Below are 27,327 nucleotides of genomic sequence, written 5' to 3'. Positions count from 1 at the left end.
TCCAGCAAAATTCATCCCCTCCCCACTACATATTTTATTGTGACTCGCCAGCCTTGAAGGTTGGTTTTTTGGCAAGCAGAACCGAATACATACATGTATTTCCCACTCTGCAAAAGCAGATAAGGTCAACACCCCCTATCATAGAGCAGAACACCACAATTCCAAGGACTCATCCTGTGGCCTTGTTGCATTTTGATGCCCAGCGCCACCTGGTACCTAGGTGCAGACGAGGACTCAGCGCCGCGCCCCCTAGCGACCCTTTGGGATACTGCAACGAAGGGAAAGCGCCAGCAAGCACGCGGTCTCCGGCCAGCACGTGGCGCATGCGTAGAACGCCAGCGCTCGGTGTGGTTTGGGAGAGTCCAAAGTGTGAGGGGAGCGCCCTGTGCATTTCGAGTTTTGTTTTTTATCTCAGAACAGGGATACCGTCCCTGTTTCTCTATCATGTGTATATTCATGGAGAACATAAGACGTGGAGCTTCTCGTGGTGGTTCCCGATGCCGAGGGCCAGGCCTGCCGGGCTGTCCTCCGTCCCGCGGCACCCCTCCCGCGGGGCGGTGGTTTGGGCCGTCCCGGGTCAAGGCGCGCGGGGGCGGAAGCGGCGCCGACGGCGGCGGCTGTCAGAGGCGGCGAGGGGCCGGGCGGAGCGGCCATGGAGGGTCAGCGCTGGCTGCCGCTGGAGGCCAACCCCGAGGTGAGCGCGGCTCGGGTCCGAGTTCGGGGTCCGGGGCAGAGTGGGTCGGCGTGATTGAGTCTGAAGCCGTGTTCTCTTGTGTCGTTTCAGGTCACCAACCAGGTGAGTGGGATGTCCGTCGCCGGGACCCCGCAGCCCTTGCCTCTCTTCTCGGCCTGCTTCCCCGCCGGCATCGCCGCCACCTGCCCGTGTCTCCGGGCGTGTGTGTGGAGGTGGGACGGGGGGGAGGTCGGGCGGGTCCGCCCCCCCGTAGGCCATCTGGGTCACCTGGCTCCGGAGATCGCCCGGCTCCCGCCCCGGCTCCCGCCCGGTACCCGCCTCCCCCACGGCAGCCTTTCCCCACCCCGAGGCCTCCGGGGTCTGAGCCTCCAGGGAAGGACTCCGGCCTCACCCCTTGTGTTCTGGGTGTCTCCCTGTCGGGGTTGACTTCGCCCATGCTGATTCCATTCATGTGCCTCCCTCAGCATCCTCCTTGGTCTCGGGTGACTAATTTGCCAACCCCCTTCTTCACCCGCCACCAAGCTGGGGAAACTCGCCCACCCAGTCTTGGGTCATCTCTGGCACCGCCTGTACTGTGACATCTCATTTTCTCTTGTCCCACCGGGTCCCTAGGCTTCCCCGCCACGCCCCCCGCCCCCTCCCACTTGTCGTCGTCGTACCTCGCCAGTTGTTTATTGACCAGTTTACTTTAGTCAAAGGATAGGCGCTCTACGTTCAACCGTCCTTCTCCACAGCAAGGGATAATAGTTTATTAAATGTACTTAAAAGATTCTTTATGTGCTTTAAGAAGTTTTGAGGCTGGGTGTGGTGGTGGTAGGTAGGGCTTGTGCACTCATCCCAGTATTTTTCAATTGGTGTTCTCCCTCTTCCTCCCCTTTTCCCTGTCCCCCTCCCTCTGCCCGTCCCTCTCCCTCCCCCCTTTGCATTTTGTAAAAAATCATTTGAGTAGTTGAGTCACCATTTAACACAGCAGTTTATGAATACAGGATATCTAGATCAGTGCCTCTTTCAACATACTTTCCCAGCGTTTGTCAACCCTGCGCTCTGTAGGCGGTGGCAAGAGGATCTGGGTTATATCGCAAAACCCTGTCTCAGAAAGCCAAAATAAAATTATAAATGAGCTTTTGGTTTTCAGAATTGTAGGTAGACTATCTTAATGGAAGGCTTTGCTTTTTTTAAAAAAAATATTTTATTGTTGGAGTGACGCTACAGGGGGTTACAGTTATCAGGTAGTGGGTACATTACTTCTTGAACATTGTTACCCCTTAGCCTTTGCTTTTCCTTTAGAAGAAAAGTGTATATGCGATTGTTTTCCCAACTTTATATCTCCTTGGTAACCTAAAAAATGTGTGAAGTTTAAAATGAAGTGCTTTTGTTGCGTATTAGTTATGCTTTTCTTATCATTTCCTGTAGGTGCTACTTTTGCTTTGTCCAGTCTAGTTGATTGATTAATGAGTCTTTTCTTTTTTTGATCAGTGCCACACTGTTTTGATTACTGTAGTTTGTATAGTAAGTCTTTGCTGTGGCAGATACTATGAATTCCAACTTGATTGTTTTCCAAAATTGTTTAGTCACTTGGCTCCTGCCTATAGTCCTAGCTACTCAGTTATTGTGCCTTTATAAATATATGAATCAGATTGCCAATTTAAGTTAAAAGTTCTGTTGTAAACCAGTTGCTGGTGTCTCAGGCCTGTAATCTCAGGAGGCTGAGATAGGCAGATCTCCATTCAAAGCCATCCCCCATAGGCAAGTATAAGAGACTCTTTATCTTTACCTAACCACCTGAAAACCAGAAGTCCTGTGGTGATTTTGGTAATGATTGTGTAAAATCTATAGATACACTTTTTTTTTTTTTTTTTTTTTTTTTTGGTCAGTCCTGGGCTTGAGCTCAGGGCCTGAGCACTGTCCTTGGACTTTCTCAAGGCTAGAGCTCTACTACTTGAGCCTCAGCACCACTTCCGGCTTTTTTCTATGTATGTGGTACCGAGGAATCGAACCCAGGTCTTCATGCATGCTAGGCAAGCACTTTAACCACTAGGCCAAACTCCCGGCCTAGATACACTTTTGAGAAAGTATCTGAACAATACTGATTCTTGTAATCTATACAGGGGATATGCTTCTGTCATTTACCTAGGTCTACTTTATTTAATCAGGGTTTGGTAGTTGTATGTAGCTCTTGGACATAACCTTGTTTATATTTGTTTCTGAGTGACTGATGATTTTTGAGTGCTGTAGTAAATTTACTGCTTTAGAAAACAGTTGAGTTGCTGTAGATAAAACTAATTTCAATATTAAAAAATTGAGTGTATATTTGCAATGTAAGAGCGTCATTGTGATATTTCTATACAAAGGCTATGTGCTATTTGAACATATTTACTCTCATTACCTTTCTGTTTAGCCCCTTTCTCTCCACCCTGTCACTGTACTGTCATAAGATGTGTGTGTGACAGCCTCTAAATACCTCTTTCAACTCCTCCCCTTTCCTGATGGCCCCCTCCTACATATCCTCTGGTTACAATCCTGATTCATTATCATTACTCTTGCTGACATAATTTTAGGCCTACACTCTACAAGTGAGTGACAACATTACATATGGCATTTTTGAGCTTGGCCTAGCTTTGCGCCACCTGACAAATTCTGGTTGCATCTATTTTCCTGAAAAATCCCGTGATTTTAGTTTTCTTTGTGGAAGAGTAATATTCCATGGTGTGTGTGTGTGTGTGTGTGTGTGTGTGTGTGTGTGTGTGTGTGCATGTGTGTGAATGTGTGTGGGTATTTATTTCTTTATTCATTCGTCAGTTGTTGGATACTTTGATTCCACAGTTTGGCAATTGTGAATTAAGCTGCAATGATCGTGCATGTGAAGATACATGAATGTGTCTTTCTGATATACTGGATTTAGTCTCTCTTTATTATGCCCAAGAGTAGTATGGCAGAGTTACATGGTAGGTCTATTTTTAGATGTTTACAGTAGTTTACATTTGTACCCATAACAGATGAAGGTTGCATTTTTTTTTTAACCTCCTCTCTAGCTTTGAGGTTTGTTTTCATGATGATTGCCTTCTGGGTGAGGTGAAATGGAATCTTAGTCTAGTTTTATTTTAATTTCTTTTATGGCTAAAGATATTGAGTATTTCTTTACATTTTAACCATTCATATTTCTTTTTGTGGGTCATGGAGCTTGAACTCAGCCTGGGCACTGTCCCTGAGCTCTTCAGCTCAAGGCTACCACCCTATCCTTGACCCAAGCCCCACTTCCCATTTTCTAGAGGTTAATTGGAGATAAGAGTCTCAGGTCCTTTTGTGCCAGGGCTAGCTTTGAACCTTGATCCTTAGATCCTAGCCTCCTGAGTAGCTAGGATTATAGGCGTGAGCCCATTTACTAATTGGGTTATTCTTTTCCTGTTTAACTATGGAGCTCTTTGTATATTCTGGATATCAGTCTATCCATTGAAGAGCTGGATACAAAGTCACATATTAAAAAATAAATTGGTTGCCAGGTGCTGGTAGCTCACAGCTATAATGATAGCTATTCAGAATGTTGAGATCTGAAGACTGTGGTTTGAAGCCAGCCCAGGCAGAAAAGTTTTCTAATTCACCACTGAAAAACTGGATGTGATGGGCTGGGAGTTTGGCCTAGCGGTAGAGTGCTTGCCTAGCATGCACGAAGACCCGGGTTCAAATCCTCGGTACCACATGCATAGAAAAAAGCCAGAAGTGGTGCTGAGGCTCAAGTGGTAGAACTGTAGCCTTGAGAAAGTCCAAGGACGGTGCTCAGGCCCTGAGCTCGAGCCCAGGACTGGCACCAAAAAAAACCCAAAAACTGGATGTTATGCTATGGCTCAAGTGGAAGAGCGCTATCCTTGAGCACAGAGAGGCTCAGGGACAGTGCCCAAGCCCAGAGTTTCAGCCCCACAACCAACAACAAAACAAAAAGAAAACAATAAATTGGTAAAGTTTATACCTTACTTTTTGGGACCATTATGAGTGAAATTGTTTTCCTCATTTGCTTTCTGATTCTATTTGTTATTGGTATATGGGAAAGCTACTGTAAAAAGCTATTTTTCAAAAATGTTATCAGGTGCAGTGTAGCTACATAGATGTAAAGGCATAATATATTCTGACTAAGAACTTATTTACATATTGAAAAGGTGACTTTCCATTCAAAAACCAATCAATGTACTGGGCATCTAACTAACTCCTATAATCTTAGCTACTTAGGAGGTTGAGATTGGAGAATCCCACTTCAAAGCCAGGGCAGACAAATCTGGTCGACCTTTATTTCCAAGTAACCAGCAAAAGCCAGAATTGGGGGCATGGCTCAAGGAGTAGAATATTAGCCGTGAGTGAAAAAGCCAGATGAGAGCTCAAAGCCCTCAGTTCAAGCCCTAGTACTGGCACAAGAAATTCAATTGGTCATATCAATATCAATAGACTAAAAAACCAAACTTTCCAAATGATGTTTAATTTTTTATTTATTTTTATTAAAGAATTTATTAACATTGATTTTTTACATCATATTTCAAATGTCATGTTTAACAGAAAAGTATTCAAGAAGGGAATCTATACAATCACTGGCACTTAGGTTTTAGAACATAATTAAAATCCAAATGATGTTTATTTTATAATACCAACTGTCTGAACAGGAACAGTTATACATTGATATTTAATGGATTTATTATTTCATGCTTTTGATCCAATTGGAAGAGATTTGGAAGTAAGCACAAAAGTAAGTAAATCATTATAGGTTGTTATAGGAACAACGGAAAAACAATATTTTGATGGAAGTCTGAATAGATTGGATAGTGACAAGAATCTAAGTTCTTTCGGAGGTAACAAATAGAAAAAAGATGCTACTTGATATTTGATTGTATCTTATGTCTAACATGCTTTTAGATGCTTCAGTTTCAATTTTTTTTTTCTTAATTGTAATCCTAGCAAATGGGAGGCTGAGGTTTTGAGGCCAGGTTGGGCTACATTATATAGTGAGACTATTAAAATTTTCTTTTGTTTATTTTTATTTATTTATTTTTGGTCAGTCCTGAGGCTTGAACTCTGGGACAGGGTGCTGTCCCTGAGCTCTTCAGCTCAAGGGTAGTACTCTACCACTTGAACTATAGCACCACTTCTGGTTTTCTGGTTTTCTGCTCCTGAGCAGCTAGGATGACAGACATAAGCCACCAGTGCCTGGCCCTTTTTCTTTTTCTTTTCTTTTCCTTTTCCTTTTCTTTCTTCCTTCCTTCTTTCTTTCCTTCCTTCCTTTTTTTTTTTTTTTTTGCTTTTGTTGGTTCTGGGGCTTGAACTCTGGGTGTGGGTGCTGACTCTGAGCTTTGATGCTCAAGGCCAGTGTTCTGCTACTTGATCCATGACACTATTTCCAGTTTTTTGGTGGTTAGTTGTAGATAGAGGTCTCATAGACTTTTCTGTCTGGGTAGACTTTGAAATGTTTTCCTCAGATTTCAGCCTCCTGAATAGCTAGATTTACAGTCATGAGCCACTGGCACCCGGCTAATAATGTACTTTTAATAGGAGACTGTGCAAGTATCTAAGGTGTAGTTCATTTTGAGCAAATTTTTTTGTGTGTATAATTGGTTCTTTATTCTCTAATATGTTTTATGCAGAACAGAGAATAGAAAATGCAAAGAAATTTAATGACTTTTATTTGGGGATTTAGTAAGCACCAATAATGATACCCATTCTCATCTTTTCTCTTTTTGTTTTTGGAATTTTTTTTTCAGACAAATTGCATGTACTAATTTAATCCTTATAACAATTTGATAAAATTAGGAATTATTATGAGAAATTAAGAAAGAGGTACAGATAGATTAAACATCTTTGCCTTCGTCTTAGAAGTGTGGTGTATTTGAGCTGGGCGCAATGGCTCATGCCTGTAATCCTAGCTACTCAGGAAGCTGAGATCTGAGGATCAAGGTTCAGAACCAGCCTGCACAAAAGGACCTGAGACTCTTATCTCCAATTAGAAAATGGGAAGTGGGGCTTGGCTCAAGGGTAGGGTGGTAGCCTTGAGCTGAAGAGCTCAGGGACAGAGCCCAGTCAGAGTTCAAGCCCCATGATCCACCAAAAAAAAAAAAAAAAGGTATATTTGATGATTAAGAGATTTTTGATTTGTCATTTTTGTTGTTGTTGTTGTTTTATTTGTTTGTTTTTTTTTGCTAGTCCTGAGCCTTAAGCTCAGGGCCTGAGCACTGTCTTTGGGCTTTCTCAAGCCTAGGGCTCTACCACTTAGCCACAGCATTTTTTTTTCTATGTATGTGGTACTGAGGAATCGAACCCAGGTCTTCGTGCATGCCAGGCAAACACTCTACCAAAGTAGGCCAAACTCCCAGCTCTGTTTTGTGTTTTTAATCCAGAGGAAAGTACTTATTTATTTATTTAAATTGTGGTGCTGTAGTTTGCAGTTGGGTCCTTGGACTTTCTTTTTTTTTTTTTTTTTTTTTTTTCTGGTCCTGGGCTTGAGCTCAGGGCCTGAGCACTGTCCTTGGACTTTCTCAAGGCTAGAGCTCTACCACTTGAGCCTCAGCACCACTTCTGGCTTTTTTCTATGTATGTGGTACCGAGGAATCGAACCCGGGTCTTCATGCATGCTAGGCAAGCACTTTAACCACTATTAACATTGATTTTTACATCATATTTCAAATGACATGTTTAACAAATGAGTGTTCAAGAAGGGAATCTCTATATACAGTTGCTGTATTGATATGAGTTTTAAATCTCTGCTCTGATTGGCTACTGGTAGTTTGTGCCTATAAATCCTAGCACTTTGCATTGCTGAAATTGCCAGAGATTATGGTTCCAGGAGACTGTTACAGATCAGAAAGGGGTTGGGGTCATAGTATGGTAATGTAGTGTAGAATGAGTGCATACTTGCCTAGTATGCACGAAGACCAGGGTTCGATTCCTCAGAAACCAAATGCTTAGAAAAAAGCTGTAAGTGCTGCTGAGGCTCAAGTGGTAGAGCTCTAGCCTTGAGAAAGTCCAAGGACAGTGCTCAGGCCCTGAGCTCAAGCCCAGGACTGGCAAGAAAAAAAAAAAAATGGGGCCGGGAGTTTGGCCTGGTGGTAGAGTGCTTGCCTAGCATGCACTAGGACCCGGGTTCAATTCCTTGGTACCACATGCATAGAAAAAAGCTAGAAGTGGTACTGAGGCTCAAGTGGTAGAGCTCTAACCTTCAGAAAGTCCAAGGACAGTGCTCAGGCCCTGAGCTCAAGCCCAGGACTGGCAAAAAAAAAAAAAAAAAAAGAATGTGTAGGGCTCTCATAACAGTCATTTCTTTCTGTTTTTTTCTTCTCTGACATTCTTTTTTTGTTGTTATTGTTGGTTGTGGGACTTGAACTCTGGGCTCTGGGTGCTGTCCTTGAGCTCTTCAGCTCAAAGCTACCTCCCTGTCCCTTGAGCCGCAGTGCCACTTCCAGTTTTGGATTTTAGTACCTGGGCTGGCTTTGAGCCATGATCTGATCCTCAGATCTCAGCCTCCTGAGTAGCTAGGATTACAGGCCTGCACCACTGTGCCTGGCTCTTTTTTGACATTCTTTATAGGTAAATAATTCTCCTTAATGTATATGGGCCACATTTTCTTTATCAGTCAGTTTATGGGCACTGATTTCATGTTGGCTACTGTGAGCAATGCTGCTATAAACCTGGATGTACAGGAAGGTATGTTGACCTTACTTTAACTTAACCATCCTGTGGATCTATTTCCAGGAGTTGTATAGCAGGATCATATGGTAGTTCTATCAAGGTGTTTTGTTTTGTTTTGTTTTTTGCACCAGTCCTGGGGTTTGGACTAAGGGTCTGGGCACTGTCCCTGGGATGCTTTTGCTCACAGCTAGCACTCTACCACTTAAGCCACAGTGCCACTTCTGAGTTTTTCTGTGTATGTGGTACGGAAGAATCTAACCCAGGGCTTCGTGCATGCTAGGCAAGCACTCTACCACTAAGCCACATTCCCAGCCTATCCTCAGTTTCATGTTTGTTTTTCTTTTAAGAACCTCATACTGATTTCCATAGTAGTTGTACTAATTTATATTTGGAATTCTTTACATATTCTAGGTATTAATCTTTTATCTGGTGAATAGCTAGCATACTTTCTGCCATTTTGTAGCTTTTCTTTTGGTTCTGGAAATTGTTTCTTTTGGTGTTCAGAAGCTTTTTATTTTTATTTTTTCTATATATGTTTATTGTAATTAATAGAAGGGTTACATTATATTCACCAGATAGAAGGTGCATTACTTCACAAACATTGATACCCTTTCTCATGGCATAGTCCCCATTTCCCTTCCACCCTCCCTCCACTCACCTTGATTTCCCCCTTCCCTATACAATTTCAATTAACCAATTAAGCATATATAAAATATATCAAATAACTAGGTGAAATATTGTAATAATATGAGATAACCAAGGGAAAGCAAATGAGATGAGAGACAACATAGTACATTAAGGACAACAGTCACTCATTATATGGCTTTTGTTTCTGTATCCTAGAGATCCTTACATTTAATGTCGTACTATGTGGCCTTATGTCTCTAGGTTTTGTTCTATTGTAAATCTCTGCTAGAAGAGCCCAAGGTTTCCACTGATTATGACAAATGAGGGAAACCATTTAGCCTATGTTCCTTTGAGTCTGGCTTACTTCACTTAAAATTCTTATTTTTTCTAAGTCTTTCCATTTCCTTACAGATGAGGCGATGTCGTTCTTTCTGACAGCAGCATAGAATTCCATTGTGTATGAATACCACATCTTGTTGATCCACTCATCAACTGAGGGGCATCTGGGTTGGTTCCATATCTTTGCTATGGTAAATAGTGCTGCAACGAACATCATTGTGCGAGTGGATTTAGAATGTCCTTGTTTCTGGACAATTGGGTAAATGCCAAGTAGTGGAATTGCTGGGTCATAGGGGAGTTCTATGCTTAGTCTTTTGAGGAACTGCCATAGTGCTTTCCATAGTGATTGAATGAGTTTGCGCTCCCAACAGTGTAGTAGTGATCCCTCCTGGCTAATCCCCGCCAGCATCTGTTGTTATTAGTTTTCTTGATCCTGGCCATTCTAACTGGAGTGAGGTGGAATCTTAGAGTTGTTTTGATTTGTATTTCTTTTATGGCCAGAGTTGTCGAGCATTTCTTCATGTGTCTATACGCCATTCTTATTTCTTCTTCAGACAAGAGTCTCTTTAAGTCTTTGGCCCATCTTAATGGGATGGTTGTTTTTTTGGGGATTAGTTTTGGAGTGATTCAATTTTTTTGAGCTGTTGATATATTTTAGATATGAGGCCTTTGTCTGTTGTATGATTAGTGAAGATCTTCTCTCATTCTGTAGGCTTTCTAGTTAATTTGCTAGCTATGTCCTTTGCCATACAGAAGCTCTACAGTTTAATGCAGTCCCACTTATCCAGCCTTTCTCTGATTTGTTGTGATTCTTGGTCCTTATTAAGAAAGTCTGGACCTGTGCCAAGGGGACCTAGTGTATCTCCTATTCCTTCTTGTAAAGTTTTCAGTGTATCGGCTTATACCTTGAGGTCTTTGATCCATTTGGAGTTAATCCTAGTGCAGGGTGACAAAGAAGGATCCAGCTTTAGTTTTCTGCAGGTGCTTAATCAGTTCTGCCAGTAACACTTGTTTAAAAGGCTTTCTTCCATTCTATTTTTTTTGGCTCCCTTATCCAAGATTAGGTGGCCATAGGTCTGTGGTTTAATATCTGGGTCTTTAGTTCTATTCCATTGGTCTTCAGGCCTGTTCTTGTGCCAGTACCAAGCTGTTTTGGTCACTGTAGCTCTGTAATAGAGTCTAAAGTTTAGTATTGAAATTCCTCCTGCACTGTTCTTTCTGCTAAGAAGTGTTTTTGCTATATGGGGTCTTTTATTATTCCATATGAAATTTTGGATTGCCTCTTCTATTTCTTTAAAGAATGACACTGAGATATTGGTGAGTATTGCGTTGAATTTGTAGATAGCCCTTGGCATGATTGTCATTTTCACGATATTGATTCTTCCAGTCCAGGAGCTTGGGAGGTTTTTCCATTTCCTCAGTTCTGCTTTAATTTCCTTTTTCAGGGTTTTTAAGTTTTCTTCAAAAAGGTCCTTTACATTCTTAGTTAAGATAATTCCTGGGTACTTTATTTTCTTTGAGGCTATAGCAAAAGGAGTTGCTTTCCTGATTGTTGCCTCATTCCTCTCACTGGTGGCATATAGGAAGGCAGTTGATTTTTGAGGGTTAATTTTATACCTTGCTACCTTGCCAAAGTTTTGAATCAGGTCAAGGAGTTTGGGAGTGGAGTCTATAGGGTTCTTTAAACACAGAATCATGTTATCTGCAAAGAGGGAAAGTTTCACTTCCTCTTTCCCTATTTGGATCTCCTTTATGCTTGCTTCTTGCCTATTGCTCTGGCTAGGAATTCTAATACTATGTTAAACATGAGTGGAGAGAGTGGGCATCCTTGTCTCATTCCTGATTTTAGAGGGAATGGCTTTAGCTTTTCGCCATTAAGTATAATGCTAGCTGTGGGTTTGTCATACACAGCCATGTTCCATGGATTCCTAGTTTCTCCAGAGCTTTTAGCATAAAGGGGTGTTGGATCTTGTCAAATATCTTTTCTGCATCTATTGAGACAATCATGTGATTTTTGTCCTTACTTCCGTTGATGTGTTGAATTATATTAATTGATTTGCATACGTTGAACCAGCTTTGCCTCCCTGTGATGAATCCTGTTTGATCATAGTGTATAATTTTTTTGATGAGTTGTTGTAGACGGTTGGCCAGTATTTTGTTGAGAAGTTTTGCATCAATATTCACCAAAGAAATAGGTCTATAGTTCCCTTTCTTTGATGGATCTCTGTCTGATTTGGGGATGAGGGTTATACTGGCTTCATAGAATGAGTTTGGCAAAGAGCCTTCGTTTTCAATTTCATTGAAGGGCTTGATGAGTATTGGTGTGAGCTCTGCTTTGAAGACCTTATAGAATTCAGCTGTGAATCCATCTGGCCCTGGGCTTTTCTTAGGTGGAAGGTCTCTTATTGCCATTTCTATTTCAGTGCTTGAAATAGGTCTGTTTAGTTGGATTAGGTCTTCTTGGTTCAGTGTGGGTATGTTAATATTGGCTAGAAATTCATCCATTTCTTCTGGATTTTCAAATTTTTTGGCATAAAGGTTTGAAAAGTATTCCCTCATGATGTTCTGGATCTTGGCAATTTCTGTCATGATATTACCATTCTCATCTGTGATTTTGTTTATTTGGGTGTGCTCCCTTTTTTGGTAAGATTTGCTAAGGGTCTGTCAATTTTGTTAATTTTTTCAAAGAACCAACTTCTTGTTTTGTTGATTCTTTCTATAGTTTTTTGGATTTTAATTCATTTAATTCTGCTTTGATATTAATAGTTTGCTTCCTTCTTCAGAAGCTTTTTAATTTGATGAAGCCCTATGGCCAATGTTTAGTGACATTATGTAAATTAGTGAGCTAATCTGTGAGAATATTTTGGTTGCTTTAGTACTCAGAATTTAAACTAGAAAGGCCAGAAGACTAATGTAGGAGATTGTCTTTTTTTCTGCTTGATATAAATGTTTTTTCTTAAGTGTATAGAGTGATTTTCTAAACGAATAGATAATTCGTGAGTTTTTGGGAAATTTTTTTGGGAGGACTGTATAATTTTAAGACTCATTTTAGATTTTTCTTTTAGTTTTGTAAATTTATGTAAAAACATGTATTAAGTGTTTTTGAAGCTTAAAATTAACTTTTGTAAAAGTGCATTTTTTTAAAATATGAGGAAACAAAAAGTTCACTTCATCCAGGGTTATTGCAGTTAATCATGTCCAAATGCAATTATTGGTCTTTTAACATCCACTGTATTAACTTGTAGATTTATAAACATATTCTAGTTATTACAAATGAAGGAAACCATGTAGCCTATGTTTCTTTGGGTCTGGCTTATTTCACTTAATATAATTTTTTCCAAGTCTTTGCATTTCCTTACAAATGGGGCAATGCCATCATTCTGATGGAAGCATAGAATACCATTGTGTGTATATATGCTATTGATCCATTGCTGGCTGGTTTTTAGTCATTTGGGTAAATGCCCGGGAGTGGGATTGCTGGGTCATAGGGAACCTCTATGTTTAGTCTTTTGAGGAACCTCCATATTGCTTTCCAGAGTGGCTTAACAAGTTTACATTCTCACAAACAGTGTAGTAGTGTTCCCTTTTGGCCACATCCCCACCAGCATCTGTTATTGTTAGTTTTCTTGATAATGGCCATTCTAACTAGGGTGAAATGGAATTTCAGTATTGTTTTGATTTGCATTTATTTTATGGCTAGTGATGTTGAACATTTCTTATTTCCTCTTCAGAGAAGTCTCTAAGTTTTAGCCCACTTATTAATGGGGTTGTTTCTTTGAGGATTTGTTTTTGGAAGGTTTTTTTCATATATTTTTTATTGTAATTAATAGAAGGGTTATATGATATTTGCCAGATAGAAGGTGCATTAATTCACATACATTGATACCCTTTCACATGTCTCGGTCCCCATTTCCCTCTCCCCCACACCCACCCCTCATCTTGTTTTCCCTTCTTCCTTATTCAATTTCAAATAATCAAATACAAATATATCCAATATATCAGATGACAAAGTGAGATACTATAACAATATGAGATAACCAAGGGACAGCAAAAGAAATGAGAGATAACATAGTACATTAAGGACAACAATCGTTCATTATATGGCTTTTGTTTCTGTATCCTAGAGGTCCTTTCAATTAGCATCATACTATATGGCCTTATGTATCAAGGTTTTGCTCTATTGCAAATCTCTGCTAGGAGAGCCCAAGGTTTCTACTGATTATGACAAATGAGGGAAACCATTGAGCCTAAGTTCCTTTGAGTCTGGCTTACTTCACTTAATATAATTTTTTCTAAGTCTTTCCATTTCCTAACAAATGGGGCAATGTCCTTCTTTCTGACAGCAGCATAGAATTCCATTGTGTATGAATACCACATCTTGTTGATCCACTCATCAACTGAGAGACATCTAGGTTGGTTCCATATCTTTGCTATGGTAAATAGTGCTGCAATGAACATTGTTGTGCTAGTGCATTTAGTATGTCCTTGTTTCTGGATGATTGGGTAAATGCCAAGTAGTGGAATTGCTGGGTCATAGGGGAGCTCTATGTTTAGTCTTTAACTGCCATACTGCTTTCCATAGTGATTGAATGAGTTTGCATTCCCACCAACAGTGTAGTAGTGATCCCTTGGAGGGTTTTTTTAAGCTTTTTTTTTCTATAAACTACAGCTTTGTAATAGAGTTTGAAGTTTGTTATTGATATTCCCCCAGCCTTATAAGGACTGTTTTTGCTGTATGGGGTCTTCTTTCTTCCATTTATTTTATTATTTTGGATCGCTTCTATATCATTGAAGAATGTTGTTTGGTTTTTGATGGGTATTGCATTGAATTTTCAGGTAGCTTTAGGCAGTATTGCCATTTTCATGATGCTAATCCCGCCAATTCCAGGAGCATGGAAGGTTTTTCCACTTCCTTATGCTGCTTTAAGTCAAATGCATCTTGATTATTATCATTCCTTTCATCATTCTCCTCATTCCTTCTACCTCTCCCCACAATTTTCTTAGTTTCATAGGATATGTAATGAATATTAAGACTGCTATTCCCCTCCTTTCATTTGTCTATCGTCTTCCCATTGGCTTTCATCTTTTAAGTGCGTTTCCTGGTATTCATTTTGTTGGGCTATGAATTAGGGTTTTTTGTATGCTTGCTTTTGATTTTGTTTTCTCATCCTGGGACTTGAACTCAGGGCCTGGGCACTTCCTGTGAACTCTTTTGCTCAAGATTCGCTCTACCACTCTGCCACAGTTCCACTTTTTGCTTTTTGGGTGGTTAATTGGAGTAGAGTCTCATAGATTCTCCTGCCTGGGCTGGCTATGATCCTCAGATCCTCCCTAGTAGTGAGGATTACAGGCGTGAGTGACTGGCACCCAGCCCTATGAGTTTTTTTTTTTGTTTTGCTAGTCCTGGGGCTTCTACTCAGCCTGGGCACTGTCCCTAAGCTTCTTTTGCACAAGACTAGCACTTTACCACAGGAGCCACAGTACCACTTCCAGCTTTTTTCTGTGTATGTGTATGGAGTGGAACCCATGTCTTCATGCATTCTAGGCAAGCACTTTACCACTAAGTCACATTCCCAACCCATGAGTTAGTTTTACTAAATAATTACACCATTTGACTTCTCTCTATATAAATCCCATTTAATTAATACTTTATTGTGTATATATGACATGTATATATACCATGTTTTCTTGATCCATTTGTCTTTGAGGGGAATCTGGCCTGATCCCATTCTTTGTGATCAATAATGCCACAGTGAGGAACATGGTTGTGACTGTGACTTTACTATATCTTGATTTGTAATCTTTTGGACAAATGCCCAAGACTGGTTTTGCTGGATCATAGAGTAGTTCTATGTTTAATTTTTGGAAAAATCTCAAAACTGCTTTCCAGAGTAGTTGACCAGTTTACATTCTCACTAACAGTGCATTAGGGTTACAGGGATGCATTTTTAATATGACATTGTTTCTCCTATATTCCTGTTTCTTAGCCTATTATCTAAAAACCTCATTTGTGATGGTACATAAAAGTCATCTAACTTCTTTCAGTATAAACTATTCTCATTTTTACTTGTTACTATGATAGATTGTAATTTCATGTTTCATTTTCCAATAGAATCTTTAGGGGTTTATAAACTACTGGCAGTAGTTTTATAGGTGTAATGATATTGACTAGGTTTCAGTGTCTACACCTAGAGGTCAAGAGGCCTGTTGTTTACTTCCAATCACAAGCAATACCAATTCACATAAGGGGATTGTTTCATATTACATTACTTTTTGTTCATTGAGATAGTAGTTGGCTATCTTTAAATTTCAGATGGCTTTGGAAAACAGGATAAGCTCAAAGAAATAGGTTTTGAAAATGAGGTTTGTTTCATAGGTTGCAAGTTTTAAATGTTACATGATATAAATTGCTCTTTCTTTCCACCCTTCTTGTGTTAAACATGCTTTATTGCCTTTCCCCAAAGTTTTATGACCTTGACAAAGGGTATGTGTGTATTTATTGTACATACTTCAGTTTTGATGTATACTGATTTTCAGAATTCTATTGAACATCAGTAATACTTGTATTATGTTACCTTTTATGTATTAGATACATGCCGTATACTTATTGATCATTTCTCTTGTTAATAACTTACTGGTTTCTTTTTATCTGTTAACATTTTACTGCTTTTGTTCTTTTATTAGTTTCTCAAACAGTTAGGTCTACATCCTAACTGGCAATTTGTTGATGTTTACGGGATGGATCCTGAACTTCTTAGCATGGTACCAAGACCAGTGTGTGCAGTGTTACTTCTCTTCCCTATTACAGAAAAGGTAACTATTAAATAAGAGGAGGTGAAGCTTCCATCAAATATAACATATTTTTTAATTAAAAATGCAATCTTTGCTCTGGCAGATACTACATACAATCAGGCAGTGTAAGAAATGAGAAAATTTTAATATTTTGTTAAATGATATTTAGAATTTTATCTGTAGATGGAAATAAAGTCCTAAGTTCAACTTTTAACCTCAAAATTTTTTTTCTTGCATAAAAAATGGTTTGGCATGTGTTGGTGGCTAATGCCTGTAATCCTAGCTACTGAAGAAGCTGAGATTTGAGGATCCTGGTTCAAAGCCAGCCTGGGCAAGAGAGTCTGGGAGACTCTTACCTTCAAGAAACTTCAGAAAAAGCTAGAATTGGTTCTGTGGCATAAGTGGTAGGAGCTCTAGCATTGAGCAGAGAGGTTCAGGGACAGAGCCCACAAGTTCAAACTTCAAAACTGGAAAACAAACAAACAAAAAAGGTTGTCTCAACTATGTTTGATGTGACATTTAATCATCTTGAATTTATTTATTTATTTATTTATTTATTGCCAGTCCTGGGCTTGAGCTCAGGGCCTGAGCACTGTCCTTGGACTTTCTCAAGGCTAGAGCTCTACCACTTGAGCCACAGCACCACTTCTGGCTTTTTTCTGAGTATGTGGTACTGCGGAATGGAACCCGGGTGTTTGTGCATGCTAGGCAAGCACTCTACCGCTAGGCCAAACTCCCAGCCTATCTATATTTATAGAGATAATTTAAAATTTTTTAAGTATTAGAACCATCTTAATCTGTTTAGAAAGTATATGAATAACTAATATCACTTAAGGTTTTTAATATACAAGATATATAAGCATTATGTTTACAAAAATAAATCATCTTTACTTATTTTAAGGAGATAAGAGGGTTACATTATGTTATTTTCAAAATAGCCTCTATTTGGATGACTGGTCCTAAGCTTAACTATAGTTTAATTGGCAAGTATAGGGTGTGTCAGCTATTCTTGAGTCTTTGTATCAAAATCACTGTTTCCATATTTCAATCTTTCTACAATGATGTTATGTGTCTGTGGGTCTGTGGAATCTGTGAGAGAAAAGAAATATTGGTAATTTGATGTATTCATGCTTAAGAAAATCTTCAGGAATAAATGGAGCCATCGCCATTGCTCATGGAAATTTAGAGTTAAGATTTACTCAGTCCTGGAAATTCCTGGAATTTTTTTTTTTTTTTTTGGTTTTCATTTGAATCATAGATAGCTAGCCTCACTTCAAAATATATAATATTGAATCATTTTGCTCTCTTGTATAAAGGTTCTGTATAATTATTTAATAAAACTAGTGATACTTCTTTTTATCTGGTATTTATCAGATTCAAGGAAATTTAAAGTTAATAATTTCCTTTTTTTTTTTTTCCGGCCAGTCCTGGAGCTTGAATTCAGGGCCTAGGCTCTGAGATTCTTTTGCTCAAGGCTAGCACTCTTAACACTTGAGCCACGGTGCCACTTCTGACTTTTTCTGTTTACCTGGTACTAAGGAATCAAACCTAGTGCTTCCTGCATTCTAGGTAAGCACTCTACCACTAAGCCACATTCCCAGCCCCCAAATTAGTAATTTCATAGTAATAATCCAGTATTAGACCAAACACATACTTTTAGTATTAAGGGTGTGATTACTCTGAAATTTGTAGAAGAGTTAAGACAAAAACTTTAAGTTTACATTATCTTAATGTGTTATTTTTGCTTTTTTATTACAAAAATAACACAGTAAATAATCACATTACTATATACTGGTGAATAATACATATTTAATCATGGATAGATTTCTAAGTCAGAATATGATACTTTATAGTATTCCATTAAGATATGCCATACTTTTATCAACCAAATCCCATTTGATGGATATTGAGAGTATTTCTGTGCCTGTGTGTGTGTGTAAGTGCATGATTGTGCTTTATGTGTATATATGTGTATGGTACGGGAGATGAAACCCAGCTAGCATTAAAGATCATGTTAAATAAGTACTCTACTACTGAGCTAAACCATTATTTGTACATTTGTATGTCCGTCCTCAGTTGTACATCTTTTTTTTTTTGCCAGTCCTGGCTTGAACTCAGGGCTTGAGCACTGTCCTTGGGTTTTCTCAAGGCTAGAGCTCTACCACTTGAACCACAGCACCACTTCCGGCTTTTTCTGTATATGTGGTACTGAGGAATTGAACCTGAGTCTGTATGCTAGGCAAGCACTCTACCACTAGACCAAACTCCCGGCCCCTCAATTGTACGTTTTAAAGATTGTATCCTAAACCACACTCCTACAGGGAACTTGCTTATTGAAGGGTGTGAACATTTAAAGTATTTTAACGTATTAGTACATATTGCTGTATGTCCTCTGGCACGGTTATATAAATGTATACTTCTAATAATAGCATGTAAAGTTGGGCATGGTGGAATATAAATGTCATCCCAGCTACTTGGGAGGCTAAGGCAGGAAGATGGCTTAAGCCAGGAATTTGAAGCCATCTGGGGGACATAGTGAAACCCTTGTCTGAAGAATAGATGTACGCATGCACACAAGAATCCCTTTTCAACTATATCTTTAGGTTACTGGGTATTACTTTTTCTTTTAAGCTATTGTTGCTGTGATAGATCAATTCTCTTTATATCTTTTCTTGTATTAAAATAACCCTCTTTTATTTTTTTCTGTATAAACAGTACTTGTTGGATGTCTTTTTTTCTCTTATATATTTGTATTGTAATTGATAGAAGGGTTACAGTTATATTCGCCAGATAGAAGGTGCATTACTTCACACACATTGATACCCTTTCTCATGATTTTGTTCCCATTTCCCTCCCTTCATCTTGTTTCCCCCTTCCCTTTCCCATTTCAAATAAACCTATAATATACCAGATAACAAGGTAAGATACTATAACAATATGAGCTTTTTGGATATCTTGTTTTTCTCATGTAGACTTTTTTTTAATAGTATGAAGTATTCAGAACAGAGGAGGAAGAAAAAATTAAATCTCAGGGACAGGATGTTACCTCATCAGTGTATTTCATGAAGCAAACTATCAGCAATGCCTGTGGAACAATTGGGTTAATCCATGCTATTGCGAACAACAAAGACAAGATGAACTTTGGTAAGTAATTTTTTTCCCTTACTGCCATTTATCTCTTCTGATATTTTAACTTGATTGAGCAGTAGAGGGTGCTCTAATTCTTTGTTTCAAACCATAAATAAATAAGGCATTTCCCCTGTCTTCTTCTTTTCTACTTGGAATATATAATACTGTGGGGAAATACACTAATACTTTTTAAAATTTTACATTGTTGATAAGCAGGCTTAGCAAATGAACATGTGTTTTAATTCCTATAATTCATTCCTAAAGAATTTTATGTGAATAGTATACTTCATAACATTTTGTCATCTTGTTTTATCATCTAATTGCTAAAAAATTTCATCTTTTTTTGATACTGTCAGAATCTGGATCAACGTTGAAAAAATTCCTGGAGGAGTCTGTGTCCATGAGCCCTGAAGAACGAGCCAGATACCTGGAGAACTATGACGTCGGTATCTTCTTTCTGTTTTGACCCTACATGTGGGAAAGTTCTGTGGGATTGTAGATTCTCTTTGGCATTTCGTCTTGAAACTTTAGCTTTGAGAAATCATACATTAAAAATAAATCATATCCATTAAGAAGAGCCTTTTGCACTTTTCAGGTAACTATTTGAAATGCTGATAATTGCTACCTCTTTTCTACATGAAATTTTAGAGCTGAATGTGCAAATGAAAGGTTTGCAAATGAATCAAATATCTTAAGTTTGTTCCTTACCATTCCCTCCCTGTCATAAACATATATCTGGAAATGTCCTGTGTCTTTCACTGGGAAGTTGGAACAAGGCAGAAGATGCCAAGAGCAAAGATTTATAAATAGACATTGATCATACTCTAATACTTTCTGATTGTAATAGCTAGACCCTGTCATCTGTTTTAAACAATTGTATCAGTGGATACAAGTATGGATCTTTTAGCCAGGCTTTGGTGGCTCATGTCTGTAATCCTAACTGCTTAGGAGGTTGAGATCTTAGGATCATGATTCAAAGCCTGCCTGGCCATGAAAGTTCATGAGCTCAGGAACAGCGCCCAAACCCAGAGTTCAAGTTCCATGATGGAGAAAGAGAAAAAAAAAATGTTTCTTTTTGTTATCATACTTTTTTTGAAATTGATTTTTCTTTTGAAGTCTTTTATTTCTTGTTCACAGCATAACATCAGTTCTCTTAAGTTAAAAGCAGTATAGTGTACAAATTATTTGGTTAGAGCAGTGTCTTATGCAAGTATGCTTAGTAACTTAACTGGTATGATCATGCTGTGTAGCATTCCAAAATATTTTCATTACTTAAATTTCAAAAAGAATTTGGAACTTTCAGAAAGCATCTTTACTGTATGTAAAAATAAACTATGAAAGTTAGCATTAGTACTATCAATGAGAGTGGCAGGAAGTATATATATATGTGTGTGTGTATAAATATATATATATACACACACACGTGTACACACACACACACACACACAATTCAGGGCCTGAGCACTGTCCTTGGACTTTCTCATGGCTAGCACTCTACCACTTGAGCCACAGCACCACTTCCAGCTTTTCTATGTATGTGGTACCTAGGAATCGAACCCAGGTCTACGTGCATGCTAGGCAAGCACTCTACCACTAGGCCAAACTCCCAGCCCTGGAAGTATATATTTTTAAGTAAAAATTTTAAACAAAAAGCCAGGTAAGGTGGCTCATAGCTGTAATGCTAGCTACTCAGGAGGTTGAGATCTGAGGATCGAGATTCAAAGCCAGCCTTGGCGCTAAAGAAGAGAGACTCTTATCTCCAATTAATCACTGGAAAACAGGAAGTGGTGCTGTGGCTCAAGGGGCAGGACTGTAACCTTGAGCTGAAGAGGTCAGGGACAGCACCCAGGCCCAGAGTTCAAGCCCCATGACCCACAAAAAAAAAAAAAAAGAAATTAAGTAAAACTTTGAGCATACTGTAATACTGTTTTATAACGTGCTTTTTTCACTTGTCACAAATGTTTAACATACCAGTAAGTATATCTTTCTCGTTTAATGGCTACATGTCTTTCCATTATAGTATTTTACGTAACCAATGAAACGTTAGAAATCTAATTTTTCATCTTTTTCACTGTTTAAAACACTGCAAAAATGTGTTGCTATTATAATATTTGCAAATATCCTTAATAATCTGCGTTTAAGCCAGGCACTGGTGGCTCATGCCTGTAATCCTAGTTACTCAAGAGGCCTGAGATGTCAAGATTACAGTTCAAAGCCAGCCTAGGCAGGAAAAAGTCTATGAGACTCTTATCTCCAGTAGACTGCCAAAAAAGCTGGAAATAAAGCTGTGGCTCAAGTGGTAGAGCACTAGCCTTGAGCAAAACCAAAGCAAAACAAAAAAATCCCTTGGGTGTAGTGCTCCGACCCTGCGTTCAAGCCCCTGGACCAGCTCACACACAAAAATAATAATGTGCAGGTATATTTAATTGTATGTAAATATATAAACCCCTATCAGAGAAATTGTTGCATTCAAAGGTTTACATGTTTTAAGGCTTTGATACTTACTTCCAAACTGCTACTCATAATAGTTATGCTTTCACCTTTATTTAACATTGTGGCTATTTCTCTGCATCTTTGCTAATAGTGAGTATTAAAAGAGCATTTTTTCAAGTTCAAGAAACTAAATTTTCTAAATTCTAATACATACATGCTTTTTGCACCACATTCCTAAGTTGCCTCTTGAACATGCATGATTATGCATAAGTGCAGCCAGAGCTGCCCCTAGAGCATGGAACTTGGAGAACCAGATAAAATGAGCTTCTTCAGTTTCTATCTGTGAGATGCTCATTTTATTCCAGTCTCAAATGAGTAAAGTATTAAATTCTAGCCTCTAGCCAGTATGTGAAATGGCCCCTGCTTTAGCAGTTACAAAGTCCTCAGAGATTTGTGGGTATGAAAGTCCAGGCTGGGAGTTGGGCCTAGTGGTAGAGTGCTTGCCTAGCATGCAGGAGACCCAGGTTCGATTCCTCAGAACCACATACCTAGAAACAGCTGTAAGTGGTGCTGTGGCTTAAATGTTAGAGCTCCAGCCTTGAAAAAGCCCAAGGAGTTCAAGCCCCAGGACTGGCAAAAAAAAAAAAAAAAAAGGAATAAAAAAAGAAAGTCCAGCAGTTCATTTTGTACCAGATAACCTTCTGAAATGTCTACTAATATCTAAGTGTCATCCATTTTATTTAGGTTAAAATTTAGTTTTGTTTAAACTGGACATAATTATTTTTTCCTATAAATGCCTTGTTGTTCTTATTTCAGGCAATTCGAGTTACTCATGAGACCAGTGCCCATGAAGGTCAGACTGAGGTATTTTACATTTTTTCAACATTTATTCTCACTATGTACAAGTTTAACTATAGTGTTATTGTAGGACACATAATTCCATTGAAAGAATTTGCTGATGCATACACAGTCATCCAGTAGTAATATAAGAAAGATTGACAAGATGTTAACATGCTACTTTCATATCTGTTTTCTCAGTTTTTCTGATTATTTGGACCGATTGCAGATTATGTGCTGCTTGCCTCGGCTCATAGGGTGGCCTACTTCTTTCTATCAGATATCTTTGATTTCTAAGTATTTTGAGAAAAATAATCTACACATTTAGGTAATCAGTATGATTCTTAAGAATGTCAGACTCAGCTTCTACCAAGCCCGCACATCATTCACTTTCTTCAGTGAAGCTGTTTCAGGCAGCGAGGTGGTCTGCCCCATCATTATGTTGATACTGTGTTCTGTTAGCTTACTTCTCTCTTTTACTTTCCTCCTTTTCCACTTTATTTTCTCACCCCTTCCATTTTTTTCTTTCTTCCCTTCTTTCCAGTCCTCACTGTACGTGTGTGTGTGTGTGTGTGTGTGTGTGTGTGTGTGTGTGTGTGTGTGTGTGTGTGTGTGTAGAGACAGGGTCTCACTATCTTCAAACTCTCCATTCCAGCTTCCAGGGTGCTGGGATCACAGGAGTTCACGCCTGGCCTGCACTCATGAGGGAAGTTTGTCATAAAGTATTTTAGTCAAAATGAATAGGATTTAATAAGAACTGTTAGATGTGTTTGTTAGCACATTTAAATATTAACACCAGAAAATTAAGTATTTTTTTCCTCTTTTTTTTTTTTTTTTGATTGGTCATGGGGCTTGAATTCTGGGCCTGGGAATTGTCCCTGAGCTCTTCGGGGGCCACTGCTCTAACCCTTGAGCCACAGCACCACTTCCTATTTTCTAGTGTTTAATTGGAGATTAGAGCCTTATGAACTTTAGTGCTCTGGCTGGCTTTGAACCCTGATCCTCAAATTCTAGCCTCCTGAGTAGTTAGGATTACAGGTATGATCCACCATGCCCGGCTTTTTTTTTGCTCTTTTCTGATGTGACTTGAACTCATACTTCTTCACATGTAGGATGGCACTCTTTTAATGCTATAAAATTTACCTAATTTTAGAATACTGATTTTAAGGAGAAAATAGTTTGATGTTAGGCTGTAACTATAATTATTCTTAGCTCAGACTGAATAACCATGAATGTCTGAACTAAAGGCATTTTGGAACTGAAACATAATTGTCCTTATAATTCACACCATACCTTTTTTGGTTGCAAAGATGAAGATTATTTTATTTTTACTGTTTACATATGTACTACAAAGTGGAAGCTTTAAAGTTAATTCAGTGCTCCAATTTTTGTATTGGTTTTTATAATTCTAAGACATGTTTAAGTTACAATCATTAATGTTGAAACCAATGTAAGATTATTATACGCAAACTATTTCTTGTAATAAAGGAATTAAATGCTTTAATACATATTCACTTGAAAAGTACTTAGCAATACTTTTGCTTCCTTTTTTGGAGCATCCAGATCATAGCTTTATTTATCCTTTTCTGGAGGATGTTCACATCTCTTTTTCCATACATAAATATATCCGTCCTTTTAGGACTTTGAATGCTTATTAGATATCAGCTGAATGAGATCAATATTTCTCCTTATTTGAGCTTATATCTGTACCATACATATTTTATTGTTTTATTTTTCATGTGTCCTATAGTGGTTCTGCTCCATATTTTCCCTAGATGTTATTTACCAAATATTTATTTAAAGAACAAAAGTTGGTTCAAAATAAGTTTATAACTACTTCTTTGAAACTTCAGTTTCTTACACAGATGATTAGTCTTTATTCTATTTCTCATTTTTCTTTTACTGAAAATTGAAGTTCCTGATGTATAATCTGTATGATTTGGTTATCCTAATTTTTTGTTTTTCCATTGTGGGTTGGAGTAGAATTAAGGGTTATGTGGAATAGAGGCCCTTTTAAAAGTATACTCTTATAGGAGCTGTTCTCTTCTATTTGTACTTATCTTCCGTAGTTGAAAATCACATGTTATTTATTTGTAGTATAGACTAAAATATATTGGGTTGAACAATAGCACTTGGGAATTATTTCTCAAGCCTTTGTATCTTGAGCCTAGTTGCATTCAGGGTTTTCTTACTTTAGGTATTCTTCTTACCAGTATATCTTAATATTTCTCTCTGGCAATTTCTGCTTTTTATTATTTCTATCCTTTAATTTTTCTTGTTTCCTCTTTTTTTTTTTTTTTGTCAGTTCTGTAGCTTGAACTCAAGATCTGAGCTCTGTCCTTGGGCTTTCACAAGGCAAGAGCTCTACCACTTGAGACAGCACCACTTCCAGCTTTTTTCTATGCATGTGGTACCGAGGAATCGAACCCAGGTCTTTGTGCATGCTAGGCAAGCACTCTAGCACTAGGCCAATCTCCTGGCCCTGTTGTTCCCTCTTTCTGAAAATGTTTCTTCCCTCAACCTGTGGATTTTTAAATTTTATTTGCTCTTTAAGAGATAGCTAAAATAAGATTTTTTTTTTTTTTTTTTTTTTTTTTTTTTTTTTTTGCCAGTCCTGGGCTTGAGCTCAGGGCCTGAACATTGTCCTTGGACTTTCTCAAGGCTAGAGCTCTACCACTTGAGCCTCAGCACCACTTCTGGCTTTTTTCTATGTATGTGGTACCGAGGAATCGAACCCGGGTCTTCATGCATGCTAGGCAAGCACTTTAACCACTAGGCCAAATTCCCGGCCCAAGATTTTTTTTATATGAAACACTTCCTGATTATTATCACTGGATATATTTTGACCCTTACATGAATTCTTATATGTTTTTCTCTATTTGCATTTTAGTTTACTCATTCTTTTTCATTTATTTCTTTCTTTTGCATTTTTAACAGCTGAAATTAGGATATCACAATTAACTTAGAGTTACTCCTATCCATGTGTTACATAAAAAGCTGCTTTTTTTTTTTTTTTTTTGCCAATCCTGGGCTTGAGCTCAGGGCCTGAGCACTGTCCTTGGACTTTATCAGGGTTAGTGCTCTACCACTTGAGCCTCAGCACCATTTCTGGCTTTTTTTTCTATGTATATGGTATCGACGAATCGAACCTGGGTCTCTGTGCATGCTAGGCAAGTACTCTACCACTAGAAAAAGCTGGTTTTTTTTAAGTGCCAGTATTTTGGCTTGAGGAAATATGGAATCATTTCTCCTTTACTGTGGATTGTAGGTGCAGAGTTGGTTCATTTGTACATAAACTCCAAATTATCAAGCACTATTTCTTGCATATGGGAATAATGCATATTCATGTTTGTTAATGTATAACTGTCCTTGGTGGTATAGGGACTTAAAAAAAAAAAGGCTAGATCTTAAGTTTCCTAGACAAAACATATCCAATCATTCATTGTTCCTAGATTTTAACATTGGTGTATGGGACTGTTTTGTACATCCCAACATGACTTATGGTGATCTCTAGTAACTATACGTTAATGACTCTTATTACTGACCAAAAACACCCCCAAACTCCCACCAAAACTTATCACATGTAATTATCAGCTAATGTCAGCTTCTATACCAAGGGCTATTTTTCTGGTCATCTTATTTCACCTTTGTCTACCTCTTCCAACTCCTTGGTATTTTCCAGTAAAGTGTTTTTGTTGTTGTTTGTTTGTTTGTTTGGTCAGTTTCTACAAAGCATCTAGATCTTTTCTATCTGTGTTAGTCTGCTTGGGCTGCCATAAAATGTAGCAATGGGTAGATTAAACAATAGAAGCTTATTTTCTCTCCATTTTGGAGATTAGAAGTCTAAGATAAAGATGCTAGCAGGATTGGTTTCTAGTGAGGTGTCTCTTCTTGGCTTGTGGACAGTCACTTTCTCACAGAGTCCTCATGTGAGGTTCATGTGCCATTCCTTGTATGTATACAGACAGAGAAACAGTGGGGGGATACAGGGAGGGAAGCAGACAGAACTAGTGGTTTGGTGTCACTTGATTCCCTTATAAGGACCCCAGTTCTGTTGGATTGGTATCCCATCCTTATAACCTATCCTCATTTGGATACAGGCTACATTGGAGGTTAGGACTTTAGCATATGATTTGGGTGGGACACAATTCAACCAACAACATCTTTGTGCCTTTTTTTTTTTTTTTTAAAGCAGTAGCCTTCTGGGTATAACTCTTCTCTCTTTGAATTATGGCCTTCTCTTTTAGACCTCATCTTAAAACTCATTTTCAGAGAAGTCTTCTTATATCATAGTTAGGTAGGTCCTGTTGTCTTGTTTCCATGATCAAATCCTATTAATAACCTGTATAAAAATCATTTTCTTCCTTCAGTTTATTTGTTTATTCTGCTCACTTACTAGAATGTAAGGCCCAAGAAGATGTGGGTCTGGTCATTCATGTGTATTTTGCATCATCAGCACACTGCTGGACATTTTTAGGGTTCAATAAGATTTTATATTGCAAATTGCAGAACATTGGATGTAGTTTGTTGTTGTTTTTTTAAGGTAGGTTTTCTTTTTTCTGCTGGTTTTTTTTTTTTGTCTGTTTGTTTTTATGCTAGTCCTTGGGGCTTGAACTCACGGCCTGATCACTGTCCTTGGACTTGGGGGATTACCTGTAGTCTTTCATATTTGCAAAAGTTAGGTCTATAAGAATTCCATCGAGGGAGGATAGTGTTGAACCAATAGTAAATCCCCAGGTCTGCTAAGTGATCAGGAGTGGGTTAAGGAAGAAGAGCCAAAAATAATGAAGTATAATCGTGGACATTATTTACACTGT

General features: G+C 38.4%; 1 protein-coding gene across 4 annotated transcripts in view; it reads left to right on the top strand.

Moving 5' to 3' along the window:
• The first annotated feature begins 729 nt into the window (after positions 1-729).
• Uchl3 (ubiquitin C-terminal hydrolase L3) overlaps positions 730-27,327 on the top strand; it is a 51,158-nt gene continuing 24,560 nt past the window's right edge. For 2 of the 4 annotated variants that reach the window (XM_090342027.1, XM_090342025.1), the window contains exons 1-4: positions 16,004-16,132; positions 19,099-19,255; positions 19,597-19,682; positions 22,490-22,537. In XM_090342027.1, the coding sequence (XP_090198153.1) occupies positions 16,058-16,132; positions 19,099-19,255; positions 19,597-19,682; positions 22,490-22,537 (366 nt within the window). In that variant the 5' untranslated portion in view covers positions 16,004-16,057. Of the gene's footprint in view, positions 797-838; positions 907-16,003; positions 16,133-19,098; positions 19,256-19,596; positions 19,683-22,489; positions 22,538-27,327 lie in introns of those variants that run through there. The other 2 variants (XM_090342026.1, XM_090342028.1) reach the window with 2 other exon arrangements.

Source organism: Megascapheus bottae, chromosome 11 (genome assembly GCF_031878675.1).
Source record: "Megascapheus bottae isolate mThoBot1 chromosome 11, mThoBot2.hap1, whole genome shotgun sequence".
Lineage (NCBI taxonomy): Eukaryota > Metazoa > Chordata > Mammalia > Rodentia > Geomyidae > Megascapheus > Megascapheus bottae.
This window is presented reverse-complemented; position numbering and strand designations above follow the sequence as displayed.